Source organism: Falco biarmicus, chromosome 6, assembly GCF_023638135.1.
Source record: "Falco biarmicus isolate bFalBia1 chromosome 6, bFalBia1.pri, whole genome shotgun sequence".
NCBI classification, from domain to species: domain Eukaryota; kingdom Metazoa; phylum Chordata; class Aves; order Falconiformes; family Falconidae; genus Falco; species Falco biarmicus.
The window spans coordinates 37,872,926-37,892,862 of record NC_079293.1 but is presented as its reverse complement, the minus strand read 5'-3'; the positions used below and the strand labels follow the sequence as shown (position 1 = coordinate 37,892,862).

Below are 19,937 nucleotides of genomic sequence, written 5' to 3'. Positions count from 1 at the left end.
AAGTTTATCCTCTCCTGTGTCATCCCAGAGCTAAGGGTTCAGTCCCTTTCTGCCCTTACAATCTCACCCCGACAGACACAGCTGTTCAGAGCAGTAACATCTCATGTGCTTTTGCTCCATTAGAGATACTCTGTGGATGCTTGCATTCAGTAGGGTAAGGAGGTGGGAAAGTGGAGGATGGAAAAGGCAACCTGCCATATCAGAAAATGAATGTGGGAGACTTGAAGGATGAGTAACTTTTGAGGGGGTGAAAAGTAATCAGAGGTGAAAAATCAATTCAGAAAAACTGTTTACAAGAATTACAACTGTTACAAGAATCTGTTTACAAGGTAAGACATAGTTGACTGACATAATAGCAGTGGTTTTCAAACTTTACCACTGCTAGATGCTTGCCAATTGTAAAAAAACCACAAAAACAAAAACAAAAACAAAAGAAAAGAGAGTATCTTTCTTTCTGGTTTAGTCTTTTTTCTTTTCCTTTTAACCTATGCTTCCTGAAATTATATACTTCCACTGAAGAGGAAAGAGGATTTTTACATTGTATTTCTGTCTATTTGCTTTAAAGAGGATGAAGAAACCAGAAGAATTATACCAGCCCATCACACACCTCATGTCTTCTCCCCAATCAATTTTCCAAAAGAAGGCTAAGGTGAATCTTTTTGTGTTGTACTGCAAATGTGCCTGCTAACAGCATTTCCATCCAAGGCAGATTTTCAGGTAGATGAATTGAACAACTCAGAGTTTTCCCTGGAGACCATGTGAGATGTACTACAGTCGTACAGCCTTCCTCCAGGGTTGCCTGCTTGCCCCAAGATACTCAGTTGATGGGCAGACAGCTCTGAGACTGGGACTCCTGGCACCCTCAGGACACCTGGCTCCCCTGAGCCTCTCCAGAGAAGACAGGGCTGCTCTGAGCCCTCCCCTGTGCTCCCCTGTGCTTGGGCTCAGGGTCCAAGGGCTAAAGGACCCTGAGGCACCAGTGTCTGCAGTGGCTCAGGTGACAGGCTGTTAAAGATTTCACATTGAGGTGATCTGGCTCCCTCAGGATTCGGGCAGCTGGCTCTGGAGGCAGGAAGAAAGATGCTATTTTCTTGACGCTCTTACTCCTTACTATTGGTGAATGAGAGGAAATTTTCCTCTGCAACTCAGAGTAAACACATGGGCAGAAAATTGAAAACAATAACAAAACTGGTAGAAGGCATAATATATGAAGAGTTTCCCCAGTTTTTATGAGTAAAGTAGCACTACTAGAGAAAATATTTCCAATAAAATGGTCTATTTTGATGGTTCTGCATTTTGGGAGACCAGAAAAATAATTTGAAATGAATCTTTTTATGTAACTGTAAGCAATCTTCCTTCCAGGTCTTAAAATTGTGCTTATCTTCTGAAAAGGCATCAGCCAGAATGCCAGTAACTCCCACACCAAGAACAATTTTACCCAAAGATTAGGTTGTGGACGTGTGTAGAGAGAAATAAAACTGCAGTCATACAGGTAGAATTTGACCCAAGCTAATGCCATACCTGAGTATTAGATCTTCACATGAAAGGAACCCTCCTGTAGGATTTGGTGAAGTAAAAGTCTCAAATGTGGGTATTTAATCATGAGAAGTATGGCTTAGGTGTTACTTGTCCTTAGCTCTGGAGAAACCTGAAGTGATGATGTTACAGTAAATGCCTGCAGGGTAGAGCCACCATCTGGAAAGCAGTTGCAGGCTTGGATGTGTATCCATTATTGGAGTGTCCTGGTTTTGGCTGGGGTAGAGTTAATTTTCTTCCTAGTAGCTGATGCAGTGCTGTGTTTTGGGTTGAGTGTGAGAATAATGTTGATAACACACTGATGTTGTAATTATTGCTAAGTAGTGCTTACTCTAAATCAAGGACTTTTCAAGTTACCCATGCTCTGCCAGTGAGCAGGTGCATGAGGAGCTGGGAGGGAGCAGAGCCAGCACAGCCACAGGGGTATTCCACAGCATAGAACATCATGCGGAGATTACAAACTGGGGGAAGCTGGCTGAGGAGGGGCAGGATCTCTGCCGAAGGACTGGCTGGGCATTGGGCATTGGGCGGTGAGCAATTGTATTGTGCAGCGCTTGGGGTTTGGTTTGGTTTGGTTTTTTTTCTTCTCTCTCCCTCTCCTCTTCATTACAATTACTATTGTTGTTGGTTTAATTGCTGTTATTATTATTACTTTATTTTAACTACTAAACTGTTCTTATCTCAACCCACAGGTTTTACTTTTTTCCAGTTCTTCTCCCCATCCTACTGCGGGGTGGGTGGTGGGTGGGGAGTGCGGGGGAGTGAGAAGAGAGCTGCTTGGTGTTACTTAGTTGCTGGCTGGGGTTAAACCATGACATGGAGTCAATGGCAATCAAGGTTGAGATCCCCTACCCATGTGCCTGCTACATGCTGCTTCTCCAGTCAGCAAATTGCACTGCATTTTCAGTTAAAAATATTTCATGGAATATTCTTTATAGGTCTTTCTTTGGTTAATATTTAGAATGCTATTAGTTGTTGCCCCAGTAGATTGCTGTTCCAAGTATCAGCGGCAGCACAGACTCTATGTCACTATTGTCAGCATCCGGTCCTGTAATTTCAAAAGGAGTCAGCAGAGTACAGAGTTAATCAGTGACTCGTACCTTCGTTCCTGAGTCAACACCCAATCTGCTAATATGTTGTATAAAGTTTTTCTGCACTGTGGGAAGACAGCTTGTATCTGTTTGTTTGAAAAGAGTTCCACAGCGATACAAACATGAGCAGAAATCGGGAAAGAGTCATTGAAATCTTGGATAAATCTTTTTCACAGAGTGACAAGGTTTCCCCAGAAGACACGCTCTTTTCTTACAGAGGTGTTTTATACCCAGCTATACTTACCAGCCCAGAAACTTTGGAAGCTCTGAAATCCTTTGAAACCAGGAGTGACGATGTGATTCTAGCAGGCTATCCTAAAACAGGTGAGTGTTGTTTTCTTGATACGTAGCACACAATGCTGCATTCTGGAAGTTTGTGCATCATTTAACACAGCAATAACACCTGAGAAAAGCTTATGGTTACATCAGACTGCATAGGATCATTTAGTTAAGTTGTAAGGCATCTCTGAACGTCAAATAATACAACCTCCTGCTCAAAGACCTAACCTTCAAAGTTAGGTTTGGTTACTCAAGGCTTTGTTCAGAAGAGTTTTAAAACTTTGTGGGTGGACATTCACCACTCAATGGAAATCTATTGTAGTGTTTTCCCACTGTAGTGTCTTTTTGGGGCTTGTTTCTTGGGAGTTTTGTTTGTTTGTTTGTGTGTGTGTGTACTTCTGTGCAGTCAGACATCCCCTTGTGATTTGCAGTATGGCCCTTTTGTAATTTTCTGGCCAATTTTCGGAAGAGTTGGCTCTGACTTCATTATAACCTCCAGTACTAGAAGACTGCAGTAAGATTCCCCCATGCATTATTATATTTTTTTTTTCTCCATCCTGACCAAACCAAGCCTTTCTATGCATTTCATTTCCTCCAGCTCCCAGTGATTTAATTGAAGCCCAGCAAGACTCACTTCAGATTCTCAAAATCACTTGTGCTTCAGTGCAGGAACTGCAGACAGTATTCAAATGGTGAACTCACCAGTGCTGGGTAAAGCAGGATAATCACACCCCTTGATATTCTCCCCAGTCTTGCTAATACAGGAAAGTATGTTCTTACCCTACTTACTGCAAGGGCAATACAGGGAGTATATCCTGCTAATGAGGGCAGACAAACTGCAGTTTCCACAGATTTACTGCATTGCAGGATGCAGGTGATGCCCCTGTATCTAAATGGAAAGAAAGACATAAATGCCATCAGGACTCTTGGATTATTTCCTCTCTTTCACTATGGGCATTTTAGATTCCTTCATTTTTTCCCTATTCACTTTAGAGAAATATCTTAATATCTTAAATATCTTAAATTTTCAGAAAACGAGGAATTGTTGGTCCTTAATACATCCCCTTTGTGTGCAGCACAGGCAGAAATGATTTAAAGGTGTGAGGGTCCACCTGCACATTCCAGAAGGTATTAGTTGAAAACTGAGACTGAGACTTTCTGAGCACAGGCCCTCACATGCCAGTTTTTCTAGGTTGCAGAGACCAAGACAGCTAAGCCTGGTGCAAAGATGGTGACAGGATCCTGATGGTCTGGTGGTTTGATTGATGACCCGTTCTGATGCCAGTTATGGAAGCCTAGCTGGGGGCTGGGAATGAGGCCAAACTGTGTTGATCATGAAGAGACTAAACCCAAGCTGGCTGGGAGGAGGGAACAGTGTGTTCCCAAAGATAGCACTGTGGAAGGAGAGCAGAAACAGCCAAGGGACAACTCAGTTGGCCTTGTGCGGGGGGCTCCACTGCTCTTGGGTAATTTCCACAGGGAGTAGTCTGAGGTGACCAAAACGCGCCAGAGCTGGAAAGAGCAGTAGTGGTCTGCTTCTGTTTCCACTGAGGGGTGGGATGTACTTCTGAAGTGAGCAGGGTAGCACTCCACAACATCTGGCTGACAGCTTTGTCCCTGTTGGTGTTTGGCATCCTCTTCTTGATTATTGTCCAGTGTTGTGGTTTAACCCCAGCCAGCAAATAGGTACTCCCCCCTGGTGCAATGGGGGAGAGAAACAGGAGGGTAAAAGTGAGAAAACTTGTCAGTTGAGATAAAGGCAGTTTAACAGGTAAAACAAAAGCTGCATGCACAAGCAAAGCAAACCAAGGAATTCATTCACTACTTCCCATGGGCAGGCAGGTGTTTAGCCATCTCCAAGAAAACAGGGCTCCATCACGCATAATGGTTACTAGGGAAGACAAATGCCATCAGTCCAAACATCCTCTGCTTCCTTCTTCCTCCAATTTTTTTGCTGAGCATGACATCATATGGCATGAAATATCCCATGGGTCAGTTGGGGTCAGCTGTCCCAGCTGTGTCACCTGCCAATTTCTTGTGCACCCCCAGACCACTCGCTGGTGGGGTGGGGTGAGAAATGGGAAAGGCCTTGGCTCTGTGTGAGCACTGCTCAGCAATAGTTAAAACATCCCTGTATTAGTGACACTGTTTTCAGCACAAATCTAAAACATAGTCCCATACCAGCTACTATGGGGAAATCTAACTCTATTGGAGCCAAAACCAGCACACCCACTTGTTGAGAGGGTAAAGTAGAATATGGGTTCACATTTATTTGGCAGGATATCCTGTCAGCCAGGCTGACATGGAAAAATGCAGTTCTATGGATGTGTTACTGGTGTCTTTATCCTTTCAGGAACCAACTGGCTTGATGCAATGGTGAGCGAGTTGGAGTCAACTGATGCCAAATATACAGAAGAAGAAATGAAAGAACGAATAAATGCTGAAAAGAAGCTAGAGATATTTCCACGTCTAGAATCTGGAGATCCTGGAATATATGAGGTTGGCAGGGACTTAAAATATCGGCATTGCTCTTCTTATGGGTAGCAATAGCTGAAAGGCAATGGCTGATCTCAGAGGTAATGGAGAGCCTAGAGCCTTAACAATAGCTATGGTCTACACAAGTACCATGTGCTATTGCCCTTGGTGTGTCAACACAAGGGCCTCAGTGCACATACAGTGCTGAGAAGCCACAGGGGGCTTCACAGCCCTTGACCCAGTGGCTTTGATCAGTAAGACCTTTCTCTTGGTGTCCTTTCCTTAGACCTGTCTCATGTGAAATAGTGCTTTGTGGCAGAGGCTGGCAGAAGCCTACACCACCAGGGTATCCCCGTGGGTTTTCTAAGGGATAAAATCTTTCTTCTATGGTCTTATGTTTTCTTATTACCCAAAATTCCTGAAAAGGCACATGTCACTGAATAAGCTACATTCTGCCTTGTTACATTTCTTCCTATTTGCTTTAAAGAGGATGAAGAAACTGCCTTCCAGAAGAGTTATACTCACCCATCTGCCACCTCATCTCCTGCCCCCATCCATTCTCCAAAGCAAGGCTAAGGTGAGTATTCTTTTTTGCATCACACTGCAAAAGATTTTCCATGGCAAATTAGCTTTCCTCTGTCTGTGTGATGTATTTTCTGCACTTTCACCTGGGTTGGTCAATGCACAGGCACATTTCCAAGGCTGAATAGGCAGAGTGCTCTATGCTGGGGTTGTGAACAGCACCAGCTTTGCTGACTCAAGAGGTTACTATCCGTGGGTTTGTTGCTGGGTGTCACTGTTCCTTCAAATGTCCTTCAGAAAGATGCTTCCACATTTGTGTCAAAAAATCAAGCAAGGAAAGCAGTTTGCTTTGGCTTTAACTTGCCTCCGAGGCCAGGGTATCTGTGGAAAATCCATCACAAGCTGGGGCTGAGATAGTCTTGAATGGAAATTGCTGCAAATAGAAGCAGGGTAAACCCACAGCCTGATTGTGGCTCTCCTGTTCAGTAGCCCATGAACTCATTTCTCTAGATTGGAACTAGCTCAGAAATATGTCCAAAGGCATCACTGAAAAGCATCTTGTTTTCAGTCTGAAGCTTGCATTAGTAGCCAGTGGCTTGCCAAAGCTCTGATTTCTTGGTCAAGAAAAGGAATTAGACCAGCACTCTATATGGTCTGTGATTCTATGTGATGTCTTCAGAAGATGGTGTTTTGACCAGTCACCAAATCAGAACCAAATTATGTGTTTTCTTCCTCCAGATCCTTGTGCTGGTTCGGAACCCCAAAGACACCGCTGTCTCCTATTACCACTTCTACAACAACATGCCAGTGCTGCCATCCTTTGCCTCCTGGGATGAGTACTTTGTAGCCTTCATGAATGGGAAATGTACTTTACCCTGCATCCTCTGTCATTCCTCCTTACATGAGGGGCATACACAGGACCCTGTGCGTGGGAGTCCTACTCCAACATGTCTTACCAAGGCACTCCCAGGAGAGGCAGACAGGCACATGTTATGGCAGAAACAGGGAGTACCAAAGAATCAGTTTCTTTTCTCGCTAACTCAGAATGAAGAGAAAGCTTTAGCCTGACTTTTCCATTCCTGCAATAGAACTTGTGGTTCGGTGCTACCTAGTGGCCAGAACTGGGGGATCCTTCACTGCCCTCAGCTGAAAGAACAGACATGTTGAGCCAGTCACCACTCCACCGTCCTGGTGCCAAGCTTAGAGAGCTGTCTGGGCTGACTCCTCTGATTTCATAAGGGCCTGTTTTGGGGAATACTCTGCACAACTATATCTCTTCTTTGTCTGCAGTGGCCTGGGGTTCCTACTTTGACCACTTAGTGGAATGGAACAAGTACATTGATCATGAGAGGATCATGATGATAAGCTATGAGGAACTCAAAGAGGTGTGGCATCTCACCCAGCTCTTCCTTGATGAGCACACTGTGCACCCATCCTGATACGTATGGCTGTGGGGAAGAAGAAACTCTTGGATCAAGCTTGTCTGCCTCTTTAGAAGGCTGTGCCTTTCTAAGCTACTCTTTTATGTTTGGGTGAAGCTTGTGGGGTTTAGGAGGAGGATAGCCTTGCCTATTTGTAGAAGTACTCATACCTGGCACAGGCACAGTTGCTTTCGGGAGAGAAGAAAAGGCCTTGGAGCTGAGGATACCATGTAGGTTCCCTCTGTTAGAGCTCTTAGAGTTCCTTGGTGACACTATGGGAAACAGCCTCTTCTGCTGCACTTCCCATCAGATGCTTGCTCCATACCACAGCCATGGTGTCAAGCCTTTTGGTCTCACCTCTGTGCTATGTTCCTCTGGCCAGGACCAGGTACTGGGAATGAAAAGGATTGCTGCCTTCTTTGGATTCTCCCTGTGTGAGGAAGATTTCCCCAGAATTGCGAAGAAGACCGGTTTCCAGGCTATGAAAGAGAAATCCAAGGAAACCCATGGAAAGTTTGGGGACATCCTCTTCCGGAAGGGTAAGTCTCTGAAAATGGAGAATCTATCTTCTAAAGTAGAACCCCAGAAGGGGTTCTGAGTAGGTTTCCCCACTTAGCCATGAGCTCACTGGGCTTTCTTGGAAAGACAAGTGTGGGTGAGATCTCTTCTGTGGCATACTGTACAGCCAGCTTCTGCCATTAACGAGATTTGGGAGAAACGTACCAGAGTGCCAGGCTTAAGGTCCTCAGCCATTGCTTCCATGTTGCTCTATTTCCCTGTGGCAGCCCTGGTTAGCTAGCCAAGTGAGGTGTGAAGGTGCAGGCCAACACTGGTGTAGGTTATGCCAGCAGTTATGAACTAAATCTGCTTGGGCTGCATGGTTACTTTTTACAGAGGGGTTGTGGTGTGGTGATTGCCCAGCAGTGTGGTGATGAGGCTGGTCATGCATCCAGGCTGCACATGTCACTTCATGAAAGTCACCTTTGGGAGAAGGTGTGCTAATGGGACAAGAGTCTCTTGAACCTCAAGGGTTCTCACTGCCCTGCTGACCTCGCAGGCACCTTCTTGTTACTTACCCAGTGAGAACTAAGGAATGGTTTCAATATAGTTCCTCTTAACGGGTGTGTCTGTGGTGGCCCCAGAGATGGTCCCTGACCTACCTGGGGCCAGGGTCAGAGCTCTGGCAGCCCAGCTGTACTTCATGGCATCATGAGTCTTTGGTTTCTGACTACCGTGGGCATGGGCTTGCTTTTATCCCTTTCTTTCACCACTCCTTGGAGGAAGAATGATTTAACTACTCCCCTTTTTACCATCTGTCCCACTGTCTCAGATAACTTCCTCCTTCAGGAGGAGGAATGCATGAATGAGCTTTCCCTTGTGACAAAACCAGGCTCCACTCTCTTCTGTGTAAAAGCTTCATGAAATCACCTTGGAAACCCCCTTGTGTGTGGGTGTGGGTGTGGGGCAGGGGGGCGGGGGGAAGGCATGCAGGCAGCCCACCAGCAATGCTCCTTGTGGCCTGGCTGCAGCCTGTACTTCTACTTTTGCTATCTTGCCTCTTCCAGGCAACCTCAGGGGCATAAATCCGATCCTTCCAGCCTCATGAGGGCAAAGATTCTGAGGTTCTACCCCCTTGCTGCCTAGATATTATTCTGTCTGAGGACTGGCTGCCTTCAGCTTTTGATACTTCTTGTACCAGGAGTTGTTGGGAACTGGAGAGACCTCTTTTCTAAAGCTCAGAATGAAGAAATGGACCGAAAATTTGAAGCTTGCCTAGGAGGAACAAAGCTGGCGGAAAAGATGAAATATGATGTGTACTGCAAGGCCTGAGAATAAGCAGATGAGCAGCATGACAGCAAGTCATGTTCCAAAGGTTCTCCAAAGGTGGACAGTCCCCATGTTTTCTCCCCATGAGAAAAGAGAGAAATCCCTCAGAGATCTATCTGGCATCTACAAGCATTAAGATGGTAATTCTTAGGTGTTGTCTGGGTCTAGGGCATGTACTTTGCTTGGTGCAACCAAATAAAATGTGTGTGTCTTGAGTGAATGTCCGGCATCCTTGCTGGAGGAACATGGTGCACAGGCATCATAGTACCAGCCTCGTGGTGTCCCTGTGGCTGCTTCATGGCCTGAGATGGTGAGTGATGCCTCTGCAGCAGTCAATGGCGAGGCAGAGGGACCAACACAGCATCTCTCCTCCTGGCGCATAGTGACGTCTGAACCCCTAAATGTCTGTGTAGAGGGAGAACATGACAATCTAGATTTAGAACTGCTACAGTTACCATGGTGTTGACATTTATGCAGCAAGGTCAGAAAGGCCTTTGATGCTTTGGCAAACTACTCACTGTGGTGCAGAGTGGGACTCCTTGAGCTCTTACTGCCACAAACTCAGTAATGAGCATGAACAAGTAATGAACACCTATTTGTTTTCTGGAGTGGCTTGCTCCCATTGGCCTCTCTGGGGACAGTTAGGTAAGTGGCAAGTGGGAAGAACCATGGCTTTTGAAGGGAAGGATGGGGGCAAGAAGCCCCTTGATGACCCTGTTGCTAAACTATTAAAACTGCATTTTTTCGACAATAAATATATGTATGCTACATAAGTATGTTTTACACACCCTCCTTGCTGGTGCAGATGTCCTTGCTACATCTGTGCAGAACATGATGCACAACCTTTTGTCACAACCACTCTTGTGGAAAACCAGAAAAGTTGAGGAAATATCAATTCCATCTGGCAAAGGGAATTCAGTTCCTTGGAAGAGGGATTCCTCCGCCATATTTCCAGACATGTATCTGCAGGACTCCCGCACCAAATTAAGATTATAAATGGAGCAACCAGCAACCAAAAATGCAATTAACAAAACCGGGAAATTGTTAAGGCCCTGTCAAAGCCCTGACTGCCCCTGCTCAGGCCCCTGGGGGTCGCCCCACCCTGCCCATGGCCCAGGACACCATGTCAGCTCCCAGGGCTGTCAGCCCCTGCCCCAGCAGTGCTGCAGCAGGGTGGGCTCCAGCTCCTCACAGTCCTGTCTAGCCACAGGCCCTGCAAGCTGGAGCCATCCAAGGGCCCATGTCCTGACCCATCCTCAGCCCACCAGTGTCCCCTGGGGCCGGGACTGCCCTGGCTGGGGTGGTCAGGCCCTGCCGCTGGGCCCTGCCCTACATCTCCCTGAGGGTTGCAGGTTCAGCTCTGATGCTGAACCACTCACAGCCTGCTTCTCTGTCAGATTTTCTAAACTTCCAGAGCTGCCCATGTGAAACTGCTTTGCACTGAGGTGTGTTTCTCTGAACATGGCAATTCTGGGTTTGTAGGTTTTCATTCCCAGAAAAGTAGGACTTTGTCTAACTCTGGGCTTCCATGGATGAAAAGAGACAAGCAACCATGTCCCATAATTTTAGATTTAGCAACATTTTAATCTATTCCTAAATACATGCCCTTTACTATTTCATACTGGTGATAGCAAAAGCTATCTAAATAACAGAAAGCCATGTGCATCTCAGTGTCTGCAAGGAGATGAACAAGGGAACAAGGCTGACCAGAAATGGGGAAACAGTCACTGAAAAATTCAAAAGGCAAAAAGATGTTTTTTTCCTGCAAAGGCATTTTGTAGCTTAAAGGCTCTTAGCAGCCAAGGAAGTTTGGAAGCTCTGAAATCCTTCAAAACCAGGAGTGATGATGTGATTATCAACATCTTTCCTAAAATGGGTGAGTCTTGCTTGCCTGTTGAAGCTGCTGCAATCCAGAAGTGTGCGACTGCACATAACACAACAATAATGTCCACGACAGGTTAATGATGACTTCAGTCTGCTGTGGAGGCAGAGAAGCAGGGGTTGTTCCATCAGGAGGGCAGGAGGATTGGTGTTTCCACAGACTTCTTCCACTGCAGGATATAGGTCATTCCTGTGTACTGGGTGGAGGTACAGACACACTGGACACCCAGACTCTTGGGCCTTTTTCCTCTCCCTTCCCATGCCTTTCAATCCCAGAATTTGGGATTACTGAATACCTTAATGTTTCCTCCTAATCACTTAGAGAAATATCTTAGCAGTCCATTTAAAGAAAAACAAGTGGAGGTGATGTTTGATCTGCATTACAGCCACTTCATACTCAACTCAGAATTTTATTTCTCGGGGAGGAAATGTATAAAATTGTGTCTCATGTAAATATCAAAATTATTTTAGATATTTGACATTTGAGTCATAACATCTTGAAGTTCCAACCAATCTTAAAAGAACTTTGTTAGAAAATCCTTTATGTGACTCATTTGAAACGTGATGTGGCCAAGATTCAACCCGCTTAATTAGATGGTGTGGTGAATAATGAGTAAGCTGAGAGAAATGCAGCCTAACTTTCAGCTCAACAGAAGGAAAGGGCTTCTGGCTTCTAAAACAATATTTCTTACAGAAATCGCAGCAATATGGCTTGGAGAGATGAGCTCAGACTCTCCTGCTGGTTAAAAGGCTTAAAATGCATTTGGTCATTAGGAGGTAATGTAACAATTGCACAGAAACACCTCTGAAAAGCAGTAAAAACATTGGATGGAACCTAAATTCTTTTAGTTTTTGAAGACTTATTTTTGACTGGTTCCTCCAATTTTTTTTTGGAGGAATTGATGAATTTTATTTCCTTTTGACTAAGTTGTCATGCCTGACTGTTTTGCATTTGTTTCTACAGATACAGTCACCATTTTTTTCTGATTTCTGTTATCATATAGTTTCCCAACTGATGTTACCCAACCCTGCTTAAAGGATTTATTTCTCCAGACCTCCCAGTCTATATATGCTTATGGGTATACAGGCTGAAAACGGGGGCTATAAAGAAACACCCCCCTTCCTAAGACACGCAGCTCTTAATATTTTTTCTTCCTTGTTTTTTAAATATTATCTATAGTTCACCGTGCTACCTATTTCTAGTAAAATGTTTATTTTATATTCATTTCCAAACCCATTAAAGAAAACAAAAGAATTATTTTCCAGAAAAGCACTATCAACCTCATGGGGTTTTTCAAACCCCACTTGTGGTTTTTCAAAGCAAGGCTAAGGTGAAACTTCTTTTTTATTTAATCTAAAACTACTGTTATTAATAGCATTTTCATACTGATTTGTTCTCCATTTCCTGTGTAAAATGTCTTTTCTGAGATCGTATGTAGGCTTTAGAGGGGTAATTATACATTTCTGAATGTGAAGTGATGAAGTGATGTTTACAGAAACTGTGGATGCACGTTCTCTTGCAGCTGCAACTATAATGGGTCCATAGGTTATTGCTGCCTTCAGCTCATCCCTGCCAAATAAACTGTTCCCACAAATTTCCTTGGGGGGCTGCTCTCGGTCTTATTTCATCCCAAGTAATTCAGACTAGGAGCTCTTTAACTGTGAAAGGACCTTGAGCTGTACAAAGCTTAGAGGTGAGCCTAACTGGACTTTTCTTTACTGTGGACACACCATATTCACCCAGAGGGCTGTGAACTTCTAACATTAAGTTTAGCTAGATAAGAACAATCAAGGTTTAAAATACGGAAACTCAGTTTCTTCTGAGTGAGAACATGATAATATAACAGACCTTTTAAGCAAATCTGCTTTCTCCTCACAATTTTTTGGCTCAGTCCAGCAACTTTCATGGTGTTTTGGGTTGCAGCAGGCTCCACACAGGCTGAGTATTCCTGAGAAATTTGAGCTAGTGGCTGCCCCAAAGGCCAGGCTTACTTCCCTCCTCTGACTGTACTTGTCTTCTCCTTTTGCATGAGCTCTTGTGTTTGTCTGACACCCCCAGCTTTTTGAAGCGGCACAAAACACTCACTTTTGGTGGCAGCAAGCTGTCATATTGTCCCAGCTGTCTTGCACAACCTCACCCCTGGTGCCTCTGGGTCTCTAAGAAAGAATTTTTCTGTTGCTTCAGAAGCTTGGCTCTGTCATTTTCTGCTTTTTTCAGGCATCTCCTAATATCTGCCCTTGCTGCAGGCTTCCTGCCTGCTGGGTCATGCACCCACTTTCCAGATGGCTTTCCCAGCTCAGGGCTCTCCTTCACCCAGAGCAGAGCAGGCACAGCAAGGCAAATGGGCAACCTCCTGGCTGGCCACTGAAAGGGAACAGAGCAGACACAACACTGTGCATGCACAGCCAGCCAGCATCTCTCACCCTCACAACCGGAGGGGGACAGCAGTGCTGACTGGTTGTGGATGGGCTGGAAGTTACAGCCTTTTAGACTGGGGGGGAAACTGGATACGATTCCATAAAGGGAACTTTAGGCCTAAAATCCAGTGGGAATCATTTAAGGTTTATTGTATTCCCTCTGGTTGCTTTAGCACAAACCTAATTCATTATTTGAAAAATAATGAATTTACATATTTGCTATCAAGAAACAGCTTGCTAGCAAAGGTATACGTTCATTATTTTTTCAAATAGTACTGCATTTTAGTAAATGTTAAAAATACATTAATTTCTGAGTATTTAACAGTTTCTTTCCAGGCCATACAGTTGCAGACCTATTTTTTCAGATAAGATCCAGAACATCAAAGATGCATTACTTCTACTTTGTACTCCTGGGATGAATACTACACAGCTTTATGAATGGGAGAGGTACTTTCCACTGTCTAGCAAGGTTCTGATTAATAGTGTGTACAAGTGAAAATAGTTGTAGCTAAAGAGAGCGTAGCTTTTTGGCAATGAACATGAAATTAGAATTTGACTTTCTGTTTGGTCAAATTCTGAGCTTTTTCTGACACTATGTTATTTATGTTTTTCCATCAGAAAAGTAGTTAGGCAAAAAAATTAGCCCTAAGTTCTCCCAGGTTTTGAGGTAATTCTCATGTATTATTTTTAAGGTTCCAAAGAAACAGATGTGATGTGGTTCCACAGTGAAGCTCTCTTAGCAAATGGCTGAACTAGTGTCTAATGACAGGAGCTGTTTTTGTGAGAGACTTGGTGCATTAAGCTTCTTCTCTCCAGCTAATGCAGTACACGTGTGCTGCTGCAGCTGGAACCTGATGAAGGGAGTTGCAGGGTGAGGCCACTGTATCTGCTTCAGCAGTTCCTGTGCCCATCGCTATCTCTCACCAACTTTCTGATGGCTGGTAACAAGCACATCTGGGCTGCCTGAGCAATGTTTGTTTATGAGAGAACTGTTCTGCCTGGACTCCAGGGGAAAAGGGGAGGCTGGACTGAAATATCAGGACAAGTTGGACATACTCCTCAGACTTCTTATTGGACAGTGTTTTCTACGTCTTATTTATTGTGGACATGTAATCATTTACAACCTGTGCAAAGCACAATATCACAGCAATTGGACTGGTTTAATTGCTTAAAAACTTGCTTATATTAATAAAAACAAATCCCCAAACACTAGGTTAAAAACATGCTAGTAATGTATGATTCAGTAAAAGCATATTCTGGCATCAAAAGAAAAAATATTCACTAGCTAAGACTGGTTTGTTGTATGGGCAGTTTCATTCATTTTCCTTGCCCACAATACGAAGAAAATATTGATTACCTAATTTTCAGGCTTTGTTGTTGCTTTTTGTAATTATTCCAAAGAGAAGACATGTTGAGTTCTATATCCTGCATAAAATTGAGCAGTAAAATTGTTCAGTGGCATGTTTTGAGGGAAAAAAGGGTAACATGACAATGAGAAAGGTTACTACTGTGAAAAAACTCTTACTATGTTCAAAAGTACAGAGATCAAAGGTTCTGACAGAACAGGTACTTGTAGACATTAATGATGTTAATTACACCACAGAGATGCATGCCAAAACATTTCAAGAATTTCTTTAGAGGGTTCTTCCAGACTTGAAATTTAATAAAGCACCTCTGAGTATCCCCCTGCTGTACAGAAAGTCTTTCTTCCATCTTATTCCTCCAGTCAGTTTAAAGAAAAGTAAATTCAGTTAAGTAGTTGGCAACAATTCAGAGTTCAATCGGTTATTCATCCCAGCTAGTAATGCCTGGACATTGAGCTTCAGTGTTCCTCTATTCCTCAATCCTTGCTTCACAGTTCAGATCCCACAGTTGAATATAAACCTAAGGTCAGGAAAGGAAGGTAGCGGTGAAGAAGAAAAAGAAGAAACCCTTTCTTCTTTATGTAATGTGTCTTTCACTGTTGCTGAATACATTTTTTCTTTTCAACAGCGGCTTGGAAATTGCCTTGACTGCATTTGGATGAGACAGGCATCTAAAGTCAGTAAGCTATGAAGAATTAAAGGAGGTGGAGTTAATGTTATTTAAAGAAAAGCATATTTCAGCTTTTAGTCAGTGTATTACTGAAATTGTGTATAACAGGTCATAATGACCCACTAAGATCAGTTCAATGATGCTTCAAAATAGAAATAATCAGGAAACTGCTGTTCTTGCAAGTGAAATTAAAAGAATGTGTATTTATGCAATACAATTGCTGGCTTTTATTGAAAACAGAGATAACAAAACATATTTTTTGAAAAAAAAAATGGGAAATTTTACATAAATTTTCTAGTCAAAAAGCCCTCTTCTTCTTGGAAAGTATCTTGGCTCTTACCATATATATTGACATGCATTTTGAAAGATTAAAAACTGGGTTTGAATATGACGTGATTCTAATGACATCCTTTTGCAAAGGGTAAATTCTGCCAATTTCAAACAAAAAATGTGCTAGAGAACCTAGGCTTCACAAGCAAAAGCACTTTGGTATTAACAAGCCATATGTCCAGTGCTCTCTGTAATGATCCTCAGCACCCAAGGTGTGCACATATACACATAGGTGTAAATCCTTAGTCTTTCAGCAGATCAGGACAACTCAGGTTCACCTCCTCTCCTAAGTTGTCTGGACGATGTTGGCATGTATGAGTAGAGTCAGTGGCTCATTTTCAAAATTACAGACCATGTATTCTCCATGGGTATCAGTAGATGATGATAGCATAGAATATTTCTTAAAATCATACCACCTAACATCATCATAATGGTACATAAAGATATATAAAGATACTTTGGAGGGAAATTTTGCCCAATGTAGCAATTTTTTTTTTTTTTTTAAAAGGTCCAATATCTTGTCATGGAATTTAAACTGCCTAAGACTAAACAGAAGAGTTAACCATAAAATATGTATCCTATAGATAGAATTGAAAACTGCATTGCAGTAACGTGAAATGTTGTATTTTTGGCAAAAGTGTTTAACTACTGCTTACATGCATCCTCTCCCATTGGTCTTACTTCAAATAAAAAATGTCTTCTAAGTGTCTTCAAAATGTCTGAGGTAGGCATATAGGGGATGCCACCCAGCTATTAGACAGGCTGCTGCCTTAGCTCGCTATGCCCCCGTCCACTGGGGTCAGCTCCCTGGGAAGCGTGCTTTCTGCTCATGGCCCTGTATCTTCCCAGCACATTCACTCTTAGGAATTTGGACTTGTAAGCTGTGTCAGTGAACCTACCAGAGCTCCCTGGAAGTTAGTGGTAGTGCAGCATGTCCTGTGTTCATCATTTTGTATGGGCAAAATAGCCTTGCATAAGGAGGAACATCTGCCCACTGGTTTCCTACCTATTCTGCCTCAGATTTCTTCAGCAGAGCTGGGTCCCAAAGACTTTTAATAGCAAGCCCACTCAGGGAAAGCAGTCAAGTCTACAGAAACAGTACTGTAACTCTACCAAAGGTACAGGCAAAATATAATTCTGTACAAATTCTCTGTCAGAATCAGATGCTGGAAATGAGAAGGGCAGCTGAACTCCCTGGGTCTCCTTGACTGATGGAGATCAAAGGAGCTGGAAAGAAGACCAGTTTTAAATCTATGAAAGAGAAACTCTCAGAAACTCCAAAACATTTGGGAATATTTTTTCAGGAAAAGGTGAGCTGACAATTGTTTATAGGCAGCTGTAAAAAAATCTGTTCTAGTTCTTAGTACTAATAGTATCTTTCACAATTGTGCTTAGATAGCTCATGGTGTACAAAAAAAGAAAAAAAAAGTGTGGATGTTTACAGAATGATACAAAGTAGCACCGAGATTACCTAGGTTCAGCTACCTAAAAGTGAGGTATCAAATTAGGCTGGTGGTCTGAGTATCTTCCTAAAGTAGAGAGTGCTTGCAGCAGAAAGTTTGTTACTCTTTTTGTTAGAGTGCTGTCTTGAGGTATTACCTTCTGGGAGTACCCATTCTTCCCTGAGAGTGTTTTACCCTCTAAGGAAGTTCCATTCAAAAATAAAACAATTTGTTTATCACTTACTTAAGAATAATCTATTGAAGGGTTATGTTATGGGAAAATGGACTATATTTTTTAAAAAAAGTTGTGAATTATAGCTTGTCAACTGAGCATACTGATCAATTACTTACTGCACACTCCTCGTGATATTAATCTTGTGTTTTCTTCACCAAGGCTCAGCAGAATAAGCTGGAATCTTACAATTTTGTCTACTGGTAAACATGACACAAAGTTTCTGTGAAGGAAAAAAAATAATCACTTGTTTTTTTATATGCTTGTGAGAAATTCCATTAATTCCATAAATGTTATGTTTGCTTTTAGATGAAGCTGTATGTGACTTATGGGACATGAAGATGGATTAAACGTCTCGAATTGACTTTAAGCAAGAGTTAAAGTACACAGATGTAACATCTTTCATCCTGTAAACCACAGCTCACATGCTGTATAACCCCAGAGGTGAAATGACTCCATTTTTGTCTTAAAGTTCTCTAGACACCCAAACGCTGCTTCAAGACATGTCCAAGAACACTTCTGTCTTAACAGGCTCTGAGCCCTGGGGCTTCTTGAAGCTGTACAGCTAGCATTTGAACTTCACAGTTAGATCTCCTCTTTCCCTTATTCTCAGCACTTCTGGAATATGAGGGCTCTTTATGAGCCTCCATCTGGGCCTTTCCAGATGGAAACAGCTGAAAATGCTAATAATTTTTACAAACCTTTTGCAAAGCATGTAGTGTTGATTCTCCGGAACAGCATTCAGCACAATAAAATACTTGCTAATACTGGTCTGCCTACACAAGCCCAGAAGAGTGATCTTGGTTTTACTAAAATTTTATTTTTAGCCTGTCACTTTTAAAATGCTTTCTTCACCTCAGAATTACTTGCAGGCTGAATGGCTCATAACAGCTCTTCTGGTAATTGCAACCTGGCTCAAAATTTTTGGCATTGGGCTGAGGAGAAATGTGCCAACCTGGGAAGCAGGGTCTTCTGATTGCCTGAGAGGAAACATTGGCAGGAGGCTAAGGCACTGTTGGGAAGGCATTTGAAAGCTAACGGCATATGAAATAGTGTATATGTGTTGGTTAACATAACACAGTATAATTATCTGTGTTTTCTGCAGAACAATTCAAGAAAAAAAAAGAAATTCCCATTTCTAGCAGCTTCTCTTCCATGAACCTAAGTTTACAGACTTCCCGCAGAAACTTAATTTAAAGGCCACTTAAATCTTTATGACATTATGAAAGCCAGCCGATGTTTTACACAGAGATATGTCTGAGAACAATTTTTCAGCTGCTCCTTGTCTGGCATGCTGAGAAGTCCTGGGCAGTTCCACACATTCATAGTTTCATATGTTTCAGTTTCATACCATTTAAAGATTATCTGGGTAATGTGCACTTGGGGCAGCATCATAAGGCTTCTCTGTAGTTACTGGAAAGCAAGTAACCCTTCTGACTAGCAAAGGTTGAGTCTGATCTTAGATGAGTTGAGGCAATTTCTAGTTTCCGTTGGCACTACAGCAACTGTGTTCCTACTTGAGATGTTGCAGATGCGGATGAAGATGGAGATGAATCGTGTCAAACTGCATCCAGTACCAGCCCTGGGCTTGCCATATCTTCACTCCACTAGGAATGAGTGATTCTGAAGTGAGTGGGTTTAGATTGCTGGGGTGAAAGGGAAAGCAATCAGTCCCCACATAAATAAGAGGGAAGATCACTAGGGATTTTGTTGTCAGACCAGAAGTCCAAGCTGTATTGAGCTGTAAAGGTTACACCCCCTGTATATCTTTGGTTTTCCATTTTCCTGTGTGCCTTTTACTGCAACTTACCTGTGAGAACATATCACTTAGAGCAAATCTTATAATTCACATGCTTATTCTCAACTTATCGAGCAGTATGGACCTGTCCTGCAGCAACAGTCACTCTTTCACCAGCATCCACTAAGATATTTTCAGCTTACTATTAGAAATGTTCTTGCCTGTTTTTCTGCCATTTTGCAAGGAAGAAAGAAACAGGTGAAACACCCTTCAGGCTTCAGCAGATGGCCAGCAATGGCTCCCAGCTGCATACCGGATCAGGGGAAGTCACACAGGTCAGCCTGTCTGGTATACATGCACACATGCATGGAGCAAAAGGACTGTCAAAGACAAGTAAACTCAGCTGGAACATATTACCTCAAGAATCTTTCTTTTGAAATAGGCAGGGTTTGCATCACTGCAAAGCCACGCCTGGTCAACTGTCTTTGAAAACGTAGTGTGAAAAGGTAGTGTGCATCCAGCTGCTTGTGTATTGTCAGACATTGCTGTTTGTCTGGGCTTCATTCTGCTTTAGGGGCTTGTAGCCTGTACAACCTCTGGAAATCCGCTTGTTATGTGTGCCCACACTTCTAGCTAACAGGGGGCATGAGGACCTTATAGGCAGCGTATTCTGAGAGGAAGGACTTGCTCCCTGCCTTTGATAGAGGTAAC

At 43.0% G+C, this 19,937-nt stretch overlaps 1 protein-coding gene across 4 annotated transcripts; it reads left to right on the top strand.

The window, feature by feature from the left end:
* Positions 1 to 2,624: 2,624 nt before the first annotated feature.
* LOC130151676 (sulfotransferase 6B1-like) lies at positions 2,625 to 19,899 on the top strand. Of its 4 annotated transcripts, XR_008822669.1 has the most exons (8): positions 2,625 to 2,951; positions 5,260 to 5,405; positions 5,869 to 5,958; positions 6,642 to 6,768; positions 7,194 to 7,288; positions 7,707 to 7,863; positions 16,972 to 17,124; positions 17,798 to 19,899. XR_008822669.1 is itself a non-coding variant. In XM_056344243.1 (7 exons), exons 1-7 carry the CDS (start codon positions 2,750 to 2,752, stop codon positions 9,055 to 9,057), a joined length of 906 nt encoding a protein of 301 aa, XP_056200218.1. In that variant the 5' UTR covers positions 2,625 to 2,749; the 3' UTR covers positions 9,058 to 9,147. The 4 variants fall into 4 exon arrangements, 3 of the variants coding, with proteins under 3 accessions (XP_056200218.1, XP_056200219.1, XP_056200217.1); XM_056344243.1 differs by lacking the exons at positions 16,972 to 17,124; positions 17,798 to 19,899 and adding an exon at positions 8,969 to 9,147; XM_056344244.1 differs by lacking the exons at positions 16,972 to 17,124; positions 17,798 to 19,899 and adding an exon at positions 8,890 to 8,980.
* Positions 19,900 to 19,937: the final 38 nt, after the last annotated feature.